This window comes from Arachis hypogaea, chromosome 5 (genome assembly GCF_003086295.3).
Source record: "Arachis hypogaea cultivar Tifrunner chromosome 5, arahy.Tifrunner.gnm2.J5K5, whole genome shotgun sequence".
NCBI classification, from domain to species: domain Eukaryota; kingdom Viridiplantae; phylum Streptophyta; class Magnoliopsida; order Fabales; family Fabaceae; genus Arachis; species Arachis hypogaea.
This window is the reverse complement of record NC_092040.1, coordinates 42,856,421-42,869,716: the sequence shown is the minus strand read 5'-3', so window position 1 is coordinate 42,869,716 and position 13,296 is coordinate 42,856,421. Positions and strand designations below refer to the sequence as shown.

The following is a 13,296-nucleotide window of genomic DNA, read 5'->3' as shown; positions in this document are numbered from 1 at the left end:
GTCTTGATCCAAAATTTTCATGTTTTGGGTCATTTTTGTGTTTTTCTTTAAAAATTTAAAAATCAAAAAAATATCTTTTCCTTATTTCCCTCCAAATTTTTGAAATTTTGGGTTGACTTGGTCAAAAATTTTCAAAATTAGTTGTTTCTTACATGTCAAGTCAAAATTTCAAATTTTAAAAATCTTATCTTTTCAAAAATCATATCTTTTTCATTTTTTTTATAATTTTCGAAAATTTCAAAAAATTCTTTTTCAAAATATTTTCAAAATCTTTTTCTTATCTTTTATATCTAATTTTCGAAAATTAACTAACAAGTAATGTGATTGGTTCAAAAATTTGAAGTTTGTTACTTTCTTGTTAAGAAAGGTTCAATCTTTAAAGTTCTAGAATCTTATCTTGTAGTTTCTTGTTAGTTAAGTAATTTTAAAAATTAAATCTTTTTCAAAATATCTTTTTCAAATATATCTTTTTATCTTTTATCTTATCCTTTTCAAAAATTTTATCTTTTTCAAAATTTGATTTCAAAATATCTTATCTAACTTCTTATCTTCTTATCTTTTTCAAATTTTGATTTCAAATCCTTTTCAATCAATTAACTAACTTTTTGTTTGTTTCTTATCTTTTTCAAAACTACCTAACTACCTATCTCTCTCTAATTTTCGAAAATCCTCCATCTCTTTTTCAAAAATTCTTTTTAATTGTTTTAAATTTTAATTTTAATCTCATCTCATCTTTAATTTTCGAAAATCACTAACCATCTTTTCAAAATTATTTTCGAAAATTTCTCTTCTCTTTTCTTATTCTATTTAATTAATTAATTACTAACACTTCTCTTCACCTCTCCTCATCCAAAAATCCGAATCTCCTTCTTCATTCTTCTACCTCTTTCTTCTTCTACTAACATAAGGGAATCTCTATACTGTGACATAGAGTATTCCTCTTTCTTTTCTTGTTTTCTTCTCTTTCTTATGAGCAGGAACAAGGATAAAGGCACTCTTGTTGAAGCTGATCCAGAACCTGAAAGGACTCTGAAGAGAAAATTAAGAGAAGCTAAATTACAACAATCCAGAAACAACCTTTCAGAAATTTTTGAACAAGAGAAGGACATGGCAGCCGAAAATAATAATAATAATGCAAGGAGAATGCTTGGTGACTTCACAAAACCAACGTCCAAGTTTGATGGAAGAAGCATCTCCATTCCTGCCATTGGAGCCAATAACTTTGAGCTTAAGCCTCAACTAGTTGCATTAATGCAACAAAACTGCAAGTTTTATGGACTTCCATCTGAAGATCCTTATCAGTTCTTAACTGAGTTCTTGCAGGTCTGTGATACTGTAAAGACGAATGGAGTTAATCCTGAAGTCTACAGACTCATGCTTTTCCCTTTTGCTGTAAGAGACAGAGCTAGAATATGGTTGGATTCACAACCTAAGGATAGCCTGGACTCATGGGATAAGCTGGTCACTGCCTTCTTGGATAAATTCTTTCCTCCTCAAAAGCTGAGCAAGCTAAGAGTGGATGTTCAAACCTTCAAACAAAAAGATGGTGAATCCCTCTATGAAGCTTGGGAAAGATACAAGCAGTTGACCAAAAGATGTCCATCTGACATGTTTTCAGAATGGACCCTATTCTATTATGGTCTCTCTGAATTTTCGAAAATGTCACTGGACCATTCTGCAGGTGGATCTATTCACCTGAAGAAAACGCCTGAAGAGGCTCAAGAACTCATTGACATGGTTGCAAACAACCAGTTCATGTATACCTCTGAGAGGAATTCCGTGAATAATGGGGTCCCTCAGAAGAAAGGAGTTCTTGAAATTGATGCTCTGAAGGCCATACTGGCTCAGAACAAAGTGTTGACTCAACAGGTCAACATGATCTCTCAAAATCTGAATGGATTGCAACATGCATCCAACAGTACTAGAGAGGTAGCTTCTGAAGAAGCTTATGATCCTGAGAACCCTGCCATGGCAGAGGTTAATTACTTAGGTGAACCTTATGGAAACACCTATAACTCATCATGGAGAAATCATCCAAATTTCTCATGGAAGGATTAACAAAAACCTCAACAAGGTTTTAACAATGGTGGACGCAATAGGCTGAATAATAGTAAGCCATATCCATCATCTTCTCAGCAACAGACAGAGAACTCTGAACAAAATAATTCTAATTTAGCCAATATAGTCTCTGATCTGTCAAAGGCCACTTTCAGTTTCATGAATGAAACAAGATCCTCCATTAGGAATTTGGAGGCACAAGTAGGCCAGCTGAGTAAGAAAGTTATTGAAACTCCTCCCAGTATTCTCCCAAGTAATACAGAAGAGAATCCAAAAGGAGAGTGCAAAGCCATTGATTTAATCAAAGTGGCCGAATGCACTAGGGAGGAGGAGGACGAAAATCCTAGTGGGGAAGACCTCCTGGGATGTCCTTCAAGCAAGAAGGAGTTTCCTATTAAGGATCCTGAGAAATCTGAGGCTCATACAGAGACCATAGAGATTCCATTAAATCTCCTTCTGCCATTCATGAGCTCTGACTATTATTCGTCCTCTGAAGAGGATGAAGATGTGACTGGTGAGCAAGTTGCTCAATATTTAGGAGCTATCATGAAGCTGAATGCCAAGCTATTTGGTAATGAGACTTGGGAAAGTGAACCTCCCTTGCTCATTAGTGACTTAGATACTTGGATTCAGGAAACTCTACCTCAAAAGAAACAAGATCCTGGCAAGTTCTTAATACCTTGCAGCATTGGCACCATGAGCTTTGAGAAAGCTCTATGTGATCTTGGATCAGGAATAAACCTTATGCCACTCTCTGTAATGGAGAAGCTAGGGATCATTGAGGTACAACCTGCCTTGTTCTCATTACAATTGGCAGACAAGTCCATGAGAGAAGCTCATGGGATAGTAGAGGACGTGCTAGTAAAGGTTGAAGGCCTTTACATCCCTACTGATTTCATAATCCTAGATACTAGGAAGGAAGATGATGAATGCATCATCCTAGGAAGACCTTTCCTAGCCACAGCAGAAGCTGTGATAGACGTTCACAGAGGAGAGTTAGTCCTTCAATTAAATGGGGAATACCTTGTGTTTCAGGCACATGGCCATCCCTCTGTGACAAAAGAGAGTAAGCATGAAGAGCTTCTCTCAGTTCAGAGTCAAGAAGAGCCCACACAGTCAAACTCTAAGTTTGGTGTTGTGAGGCCACAACCAAACTCTAAGTTTGGTGTTGAGATCCCATCTCCAAACTCTAAGTTTGGTGTGGACAACTATACAACATTGACCTGATCACCCTGTGGCTCCATAAGAGCCACTGTCAAGCTATTGACATTAAAGAAGCGCTTGTTGGGAGGCAACCCAATTTTATCTATCTAATTTTATTTTATTTTGTTTTAGTGTTATTTTTGTGTTGAATTAGGTACATGATCATGAGGAGTCACGAAAAAATCAAAGAAATTAAAAACAGAGTCAAAAATAGAAGAAAAATTTTTTTACCCTGGAGGACGCACGGGCTGGCGTTCAACGCCCAGAAGGTGCATCTGGTCGGCGTTCAACGCCAGAACAGAGCACCATTCTGGCGCTGAATGCCAGAAACAAGCAACAACCTGGCGTTTAACGCCAGGATGTGCACACAGAGGACAATCTGGCGCTGAACGCCAGAAACAAGCATGAAATTGGCGTTCAACGCCAGAAACATGCATTACATGGGCGTTTAACGCCCAGAACATGCACCAATGGGCGTTTGAACGCCAGAATGATGCATGGAGGCAATTTACATGCCTATATGGTGAAGGAATGGTATTTCTTTTCACCTCAGGATCTGTGGACCCCACAGGATCCCCACCTCAGGATCTGTGGACCTCACAGGATCCCCACCTACCTCGCCCTCTCTCTTTCCATCCCTTCTGTTTCTCATTCACCACCTACCTTTACAACTCAACTTCTCTTTCCCACCCAATCCCACCCATATAGCCGAATCCTTCTCCCCTCACTCACCTCCTTTTTCTTCTTCTTCTTCTTCTTCTCTTCTTTCTTTTCTTGCTCGAGGGCGAGCAATATTTTAAGTTTGGTGTGATAAAAGCATAGTTTCTTTTTGCTTTTCCATTACCATTAATGGCACCTAAGGCTAGAGAAACCTCAAAGGGAAGACAAAAGCTTCCACCTCTGAGTCTTGGGAGATGGAAAAATATAAGCCGTCATAGCTCAGTGGCATAACATGTGGCTGCAAATCAAGAGATCCCTGAGATACCTCAGGGGATAAGTTGTCCTCCACACAAATATTGGAAGCAACTAAGGGTAGAAACACCAAAATTATTATGAATCATTCAACAGAAGCAAGGAAGAGACATAGAGGAGCTCAAAAAGCACCATTGGACCTTCAAAAAGGCGCCACCCTCACTCAGGTGGATTCATTCCTTGTTCTCTATTTTCTTTCTGTTTTCGGTTTTTAATACTATGTTTATTTATGTTTTGTGTCTTTACTTCATGATCATTAGTATGTAACCATGCCTTAAAGATTATGAATAATTCCATGAATCCTTCACCTCTCTTAAAAGAAAAATGTTTTAATTCAAAAGAACAAGAAGTACATAATTTTCGAAATTATTAGTGAATTTAATTTAATTATATTGATGTGGTGGCAATAATTTTTGTTTTCTGAATAAATGCTTGAACAGTGCATATTTTTGATCTTGTTGTTTATGAGTGTTAAAATTGTTGGCTCTTGAAAGAATGATGAACAAAGAGAAATGTTATTGATGAACTGAAAAATTCATGAATTGATTCTTGAAGCAAGAAAAAGCAGTGAAAAAAAAAGTGGCGAAAAAAAAATAGATAGAAAAAGCAAGCAGAAAAAGCCAATAGCCCTTAAAACCAAAAGGCAAGGGTAGCAAGGATCCAAGGCTTTGAGCATCAATGGATAGGAGGGCCCAAGGAAGTAAAATCCAGGCCTAAGCGGCTAAATCAAGCTGTCCCTAACCATGTGCTTGTGTCATGAAGGTCCAAGTGAAAAGCTTGAGACTAAGTGGTTAAAGTCGTGATCCAAAGCAAAAGAGTGTGCTTAAGAGCTCTGGACACCACTAACTGGGGACTTTAGCAAAGCTGAGTCACAATCTGAAAAGGTTCACCCAGTTATGTGTCTGTGGCATTCGTGTATCCGGTGGTAATACTGGAAGACAAAGTGCTTAGGACCAAGGCCAAGACTCATAAGTAGCTGTGTTCAAGAATCAACATGCTTAACTAGGAAAGTCAATAACACTATCTGAAATTCTAAGTTCCCAGAGACGCCAATCTCTCTAAACTACAAAGGAAAAAGTGAGATGCCAAAACTGTTCAGAAGCAAAAAGCTACAAGTCCCGCTCATCTAATTAAATTAATATTCATTGATGTTCTGGAATTTGTAGTATATTCTCTTCTTTTATCCTATTTGATTTTCAGTTGCTTGGGGACAAGCAACAATTTAAGTTTGGTGTTGTGATGAGCGGATAATTTATACGCTTTTTGGCATTGTTTTTATATAGTTTCTAGTAAGTTTGAGCTACTTTTAGGGATGTTTTCATTAGTTTTTATGTTAAATTCACATTTCTGGACTTTACTATGAGTTTGTCTGTTTTTCTGTGATTTCAGGTAAATTCTGACTGAAATTGAGGGATTTGAGCAAAACTCTGAAAAAGGCTGACAAAAGGACTGCTGATGCTGTTGGATTCTGACCTCCCTGCACTCGAAATGGATTTTCTGGAGCTACAGAACTCCAATTGGCGCGCTCTCAACGGCGTTGGAAAGTAGACATCCAGGGCTTTCCAGCAATATATAATAGTTTATACTTTATTCGAAGAATGACGACGTAACTTGGCGTTAAACGCCAAGTACACGCTGCTGTCTGGAGTTAAACGCCAGAAAAACGTCATGATCCGGAGTTAAACGCCCAAAACACGTCATAACTCAAAGTTTAACGCCAAGAAATGCCTTAGCTCGTGGAATGATCAAGCTCAGCCCAAGCATACACCAAGTGGGCCCCGGAAGTGGATTTATGCATCAATTACTTACTCATGTAAACCCTAGTAGCTAGTCTAGTATATATAGGACATTTATCTATTGTATTAGACATCCTGGATTGTATTTTGAATCCTGTGATCACGTTAGAGAGGGCTGGCCATTCGGCCATGCCTGAACTCTTTGCTTATGTATTTTCAACGGTGGAGTTTCTTCACACCATAGATTAAGGGTGTGGAGCTCTGCTGTACCTCAAGTATTAATGAAGTTCTATTATCTTTTATTCAAATCTCTTTTATTCTTATTCCAAGATATTCATTCGTACCCAAGAACATGATGAATGTTATGAGTCAGATTACCCTCATTATCATTCTCACTTATGAACGCGCGTGATTGACAACCACTTCCGTTCTACATGCAACAGAGCTTGAATGCATATCTCTTAGATTCCCCAACAGAATCTTCGTGGTATAAGCTAGATAGATGGCGGCATTTATGAGGATCCGGAAAGTCTCACCTTGTCTGTGGTATTCCGAGTAGGATCCTGGGAATCCGGAAAGTCTCACCTTGTCTGTGGTATTCCGAGTAGGATTCCGGTAATGAATGACTGTGACGTGCTTCAAACTTTAACCTGCTGGGCGTTAGTGACAGACGCAAAAGAGGGATTCTATTCCAGTAGGAGCGGGAACCAACCGGTGATTAGCCGTACTGTGACAGAGTGCGTGCATTAGTTTTCACTGCGAGGATGGGATGTAGCCATTAGCCATGGGTGATGCCTCCAGACTGGTTAGCTGTGCGAGTGACAGCCGCACAGGGTATTTCCCCGAGAGGAAGAAAGTAGCCACAGTTGATGGTGAACCCCTATACAAAGCTTGCCATGGAAAGGAGTAAGAAGGATTGAGTAGAAGCAGTAGAAGAGCAGGCGTCCAAGAGCTCTACAGCATCTCCACATGCTTATCTGAAATTCCTACCAATGAACCTGCATAAGTATCTTTATCCCTTTCATTATTTCTGTTTTTCAAAAACCCATAAACTATTTTAATCTGCCTAACTGAGATTTGCAAGGTTACCATAGCTTGCTTCATACCAACAATCTCTGTGGATTCGACCCTTACTCACGTAAGGTTTATTACTTGGACGACCCAGTACACTTGCTGGTTAGTTGAACGGAGTTGTGAAAATAAACAATGCCATCAGAGTAAACATCCTACAAGTAGAAAGAACAAGTGATCACAATTTCGTCCACCAAGGCCCGACAGAGATGTCAGACTAGTGAAAGGAACACTAAAAAGGGATGAAGACATCTTGCAAAAGAAAGGTTGAAAATGCTTTGCTGAAAGGTATGAAGTCTTGAAAAAGACACTACTTAAAAAGTGAACACATAAAGCGGAGTGGAGCTAAAAAGTCATCCAAACAAACTATAAAGGAAAAGTTCCCTTGGGAACACTACCTAAAAAGTTGTTGGAACATGACTAAGAAGCCCAGACAATGAAGCAAGATAGGTCGACGTCGGCTAATGGAGCGACAAAAGGAGCCTAGGTACAAATTTCAAAGAAATGGAAGAAGCCAAAAAACAACCTGAGGCTCAAAAACGTGTCCTAAAAGGGACACGACTCTGACTGAAAAGCTACGATTCCGAGACAAGGCTAAAATATATTAATATAGTCAGTTACCTCTGTCCGACAACTATATTATTGACTATATTATCTCACTCCTCTTTCTCTCTCTGGTAAAACTTGTAGCAGCACACTATCAGTTACTACACTACCACCCTTGTATTTTATGTCTTTCTTGTCTTGTGTAACCTTTACAAGTGAAAAAAGTGTCTCGAGATTCGAGATAGCAGCTATGAAATTCTAATAGTATAGTATCATCATGTATTAAATCAAAGATTTTGAGGTGATGCATGCAGACCTGTCTCATTGCACAGATTAATGTTAGAGGCCCCATTTCACATTGTCCGGTTCCTGTACAAATTTAATGGCAATCTTATACCTGAATTGCTGGTAGGGCCTTGTGTACCCGCTTTAAAGTTTCATATGGAAGATTACAAATGAACAAGACCACCATTGGACTAGGTGTTTTGTCTTTTTTTGAGTGTGCATTGTGGCTTATGGTAACTATATGACAATTGACATTCACATCTCCTCTGCCTTATAAATGCATTCATGAGCCAATTTTTTGGGTGGTTCTTTAATATGATAACCTTGTTTATAGAATATTTTGTTGTTGTTTTGTGTGTTTGCACCTATGGTTACATGTTTGTACCCGTGATTCTTTTTTTAACTAGATATAACATTTGTTACATGCAATGTGCCTGGATCAGAGGCAGCCTGTGGTATATATAGTATGGTCCCTCATTTTCGCAATCTAATAGATTGGTTGTATGCAATTTTTGTCTCTACTCATCATAATGCTTGTTGAATGGCTGTTGTGTGTATTTAGTAGGCAAAACGCAACGTGACAGATGCTTTAATGAGTTAAAATTCCATAGGTGCAGAGATTTTTTTTATCCCAAAGTGAAATTATTAAATTCTTCCTTCTCTTATTCTTTTTGTTGTGTGGTTATTAATGAAAAGCAAGTTGGTAATTTCGTATGATCCTTAATTTCCTTCATGTCTAGCAAGTAGAGTAGCACACAATGCAAGCACTATATTTGATTCTTGTGCTCTACTACTGATAAATGGATTGTAACTGTGTTGTTGTGTAGGAATTGAAGCTCGGGGATTCATATTCGGTCCTCCCATAGCATTGGCAATAGGAGCAAAGTTTGTACCATTGAGGAAACCAAAGAAGTTACCTGGTATGGTATTATTATGTTATAAGACTAGTAGTGTTTGTGGGGTGTTAAGACTCAAAAGAAGGTTGCATTATTGGTTTGATGGCAGGGAAAGTGATATCTCAAGAGTATATTCTGGAGTATGGAAGGGACTGTCTTGAGATGCATGTTGGAGCAGTTGAAGCTGGTGAACGCGCTATAGTGGTTGATGATTTGATTGCAACTGGTGGAACACTCTGTGCTGCTATGGACTTACTCGGTATTAAGTTAATTTCAGTTTTCCTATTGAGAAACATGTCTCTATATATCTGAATATATATGACATGTTTGTGTGACCCTTGTTTATAGAACGTGTGGGAGCAGAGGTAGTGGAGTGTGCCTGTGTAATAGAATTGCCAGAACTGAAGGTATGTGTGTTTTTATTCAGGTGGTTTTGGTATATATGTTGGTCCTGCATGTAGTTACTAATGATGAGTATTTGTAACTGGTAGGGGCGCGAACGGTTGAATGGGAAGCCTTTGTATGTGTTGGTGGAATACTTGGAAGTATGAGACAACACAATTGCAATGGCAATGGCAATGCCTATGGCTATGGCTTCCTTTTCCCATACAAATTAATCAATATTTGTATCACCCTCTCCTCTCATCTCTTCTCTTCTTCATGCCTTACCCTTAAATAAAACTTCATAACTTTGGCTACACCCATTTATTCTACATTTTCTTTGGTTTTTTCTTCTGTGTCTCTGTGTTTGGTGGGGGATTGGTCCGAATCAAACTAATCAATATTGGATAAGGCGCACTTCTCACTAGTTAGTAACTTGTTTTAGTATGTTATGTTATAACCATAATGAAAAGGATGTATGTAGTTCTACCAATTAAGTTCCAAGGTGGTTCACGAGATTAGCTGTCGATACTAAAATAGTATCAGAGATTTTAATTTTACCAATTATATTATTAAATTAATAAAATACTTCACGTTAATCTTTAATGGTATGATGAGTCACTTGATAAGGAACTAATAGTGTATTTTTATCAATTTCAAAAATATAATTGATATTATTAAAATTTTAGGCAGCGTCTATTTATAAAGATATGATATTGAGTCATAGACATATATATAAAATTATGTTTGGCGACATAAACAAAAACATTGTGTCATGAAAACTAAATTAGTTAAATAAAAATACAACTTATTTTTTTATTTTTTTTATAATAGTTATCAAATTTTGATAATTACATTTTTTATTATTTTATTTTATATTCTAAATTTTGTATGATACAAAAAGATAAATTATACTTTATTATTTGTTTTATTTTATATTTAGTTTATCATTATATAAAAATACTAATTTTTTTATTTTTATTTTTTATATTTTATTTTTAGTATTTTATCTAATCTTATTTTTAATATTAATTTTTGTATTTTTGTCTTTTATATTTTGTTATTAATTTTTTAACATTTTTTGGCTCTCAAAATCAACGCAACTTTAAAGATTATTTTATGCACGTAGCCAATTTGAGTGACTATTGTGGGGCTTATTTGAGTGGCAATTTTGGTGTTTGACAAAAAGCAAGTAAAATTAAACTCTATTTTTTTTTCTTGATGCTGGATAAATATTTTATAGTTTTACTTTTTTTAAAATGAGATTATGGGCCACCAATAGGCCCACCCAAAATGATAGATTTATTGGCCCAAGAAGTACTGCACCGAGGCCCTAAGATTCTTGTTCATTGTACAAGTAATAGCGCTTCTAAAAAACAAGACAAGAAAACAGAGATATCTTGTCGGACCTCGTTAAATATTGGCATTATTATATAATAATATAATACCAATAAGAAACCACCTTGATAAAGATATTAAAAATGTCTTTTCTTAAAGATGTTTATGTCATATTATTATTAGATGTCTTTATTAAATCTATTAATAATTTATTTTTTAATAAATTAAAATAAAATCGATTTATTATAGAAATAAATAATAAATTAAATTGTCCACATTATAATTATTAGATCGATTGATTTACACAATTTGAACTGAATCATGTTTAAATTTTTTGATAAAAAGACAAATATATTTTTTATTGTCTTTTTGTTTTGGAGACATTTAAATTCCTAAAAATTTAAAAATATAATTAGGTCCCTAAAAAAATCTCTAACCTTAGCACCTTGCCTTAGCCCAAGTACAAACCCAATCTCTCACTAATCTCTCAAGCTGGCTTGAAAAAGAAAAAAAAATATAGCCCTGAGCTCTCGCAATCTCAAGCTCTCGCCTTCTCCTGAGCTCGTCGTCACCGGCGGCAAAAATAGTAGGTCCCGAGGCTAATTATTGGAACCAAATAGAGATGCCATGTCTCCCTTAACAATTTCAAAATGGAACTTCCTTCAGGATAAGATTGATAAAAAAAAAAAAGCAACACTGTTGCTAGAATCACAATTGATGCTACAAGTATTTTCAACGAGTGAGAATTTGGCTGCAGATTTTGCTGACAACATAGACGCAAAGCTTGAATCTAAGCCTATCGACAAACAAGTAATACTTTAATAATCATTGTTGTAGAAAGCTTCTATATATTTTGAAATCACATTTAGATCATGTATGAATTAGTAATTACTAATTAAGTATTTAGGTTTGGAATCATGACATTCGAGATTGATTGAAAAACTTAATCGTTTTTCTGCATTTAGTAATTACTGATGGATTGCATAAGTTGGTTTGAGTTAGTAATAGAAGCAGTAGATATCAACAAGCCATTATTAGCACATTATTAGCACAAAAAATCAAAATACAAACCATTTTATAATAGAAAATTTTCATACAAACATAAATTTAATACATAATCTGACATGTACGAATATATATAATAATTTATGAATCTCACCTAATATTTATGCTTGAACGTTAAATTTGTATATAGATTTATAGCAATGCTTGGAGCATCAACAAGCTACTGCCTCCATAATCAACATAAGACATAAATGTAAAGCTATAAAGACAAGTAGAAAACACTTGTGAAGAGAGGCAGAACCATGATAGAATTGCAAGCTACTAACTAACTATATGTGCTAGTTTTATTCTCAGTCATATTCAATATATTAGATATGATGAGTTTGGAAAACTCTAAATTAATATGATGATCAAACATTGTTAAAAATCTGTTATTAGAAATTATTAATTTGATTTTGATTCAAAAATATGTGCTTAATAATTTCTGTTTTGTGTGCAGATTTTGATCATTGGGCTTAATGCAAATTAAAACCAAATGTGCTAAGAAAATAGATTCGGCCTTGCACAAAAATTCTACATGACATAAGGCTGATTTATTCATATGTTGATTGGGCCAGAAAATTAATGTGAAGCCCAATTAATCTTTACTACAAGACCAACAAGACTTGATCCGAAAAAATTGAAAAGAAAGAAAGAAAGCAATGTTGCATGCTTTTTCAGTTACCCACTCTCCTCTTTGGATGGATTTCAAATTTAATTAACTTGCATTAATTACATTGGAAACAGGAAAGAGAAAGTGGAAATTGATTTGATTGCCATTAATGTATTACACGTTACTAGGCATGGGAAGTGGAAAAGTAATTCATTTTTATTTCTTTCTTTACTTCCATTGAAAGCTTTTCACTCTTCTCTCTCTAGTTTCGATCACTTCATCTGTCAAGAAGAAGATTGAAGATGCAAGCTATCAGAGGTAGAAGAAGAGAAGCTATGCAAAAGCAAGAGGCCAAGGTGATGATGGCCCTTGTAAAAGGAAGATCTACAGTATGGCGTGGTTGAGATCTTTTCCATTAAAGGTAAGAAATGGAGAAGAAGCCTCAAGATCACCATGCCAAAAATGGTTGCAATCCATTTCGGCCAGAGAGGAAGATCCGTTAGGTGAAGCTCGTCTCTACTTTTTGTTCATCCATCACAGAAGGTAGCTACTGTAGCTACATGGAGAAGGAAGCAAAAATGGAGCAGATGGAGCTGTCAAGGATCAAGTATTCATCAAGGGTCAAAAATCCTTCTTGGAGACCAAGTCAAGATGGAAGGCTCAGATTGATGAAGTTTGATGAGAAGGGATGAGAGAGAGGTGATTGCATGTTGGTTTTTGCTTTCGCTTCCCTCTCTCCTTTCTCTGTCTGAACCGGTTTTGATGTTTGAAGAAGAATAAGTTAGCTCGGTTGAACTGTTTCAACCTTGGAAGCTTCTCCTTCTATAATAAGGGTGAACAGCCAAGGGTTGAGACAAGAAGAAAAAGCACAGAGTTCTCATAGCTACCCAAGCTAACAGAAGTTCTTCTCCTTCAATGTTTTCTATTTTGTATTTTCTTTAAGTTTTGTCTGTCTTGAGTCTCATGGTAAAAAAGGCAAACAGTGTGAAGTTTGTAAGAAAAAGCCAGTGAGTGAAAAAAGGCAGAGTGTACAAAATTAAAGCAAATGACATAGATGTCCTAGAGTTCCTTTGTACATCTGTGTTGTGTATCATAATTCTGTGGGAATCCCCTTACAAGTTGGGTTAGCACTTAGCAGTTGAAAGCTTGGTAG

At 36.1% G+C, this 13,296-nt stretch overlaps 1 protein-coding gene and 1 non-coding gene across 2 annotated transcripts; one reads left to right on the top strand and one right to left on the bottom strand.

The window, feature by feature from the left end:
• Positions 1 to 1,506: 1,506 nt before the first annotated feature.
• On the bottom strand, positions 1,507 to 1,610 carry LOC112804214 (small nucleolar RNA R71). The gene has a single exon (XR_003202832.1). It is a non-coding gene; the product is annotated as a small nucleolar RNA R71 (small nucleolar RNA).
• Positions 1,611 to 8,694: 7,084 nt separating this feature from the next.
• On the top strand, positions 8,695 to 9,495 carry LOC112799686 (adenine phosphoribosyltransferase 3-like; the record flags this gene model as incomplete). Its single annotated transcript, XM_025841742.3, has 4 exons — positions 8,695 to 8,791; positions 8,877 to 9,026; positions 9,116 to 9,174; positions 9,259 to 9,495. Coding segments are annotated over 4 exons (366 nt in total), but the record flags the coding sequence as incomplete, so codon positions are not given.
• Positions 9,496 to 13,296: the final 3,801 nt, after the last annotated feature.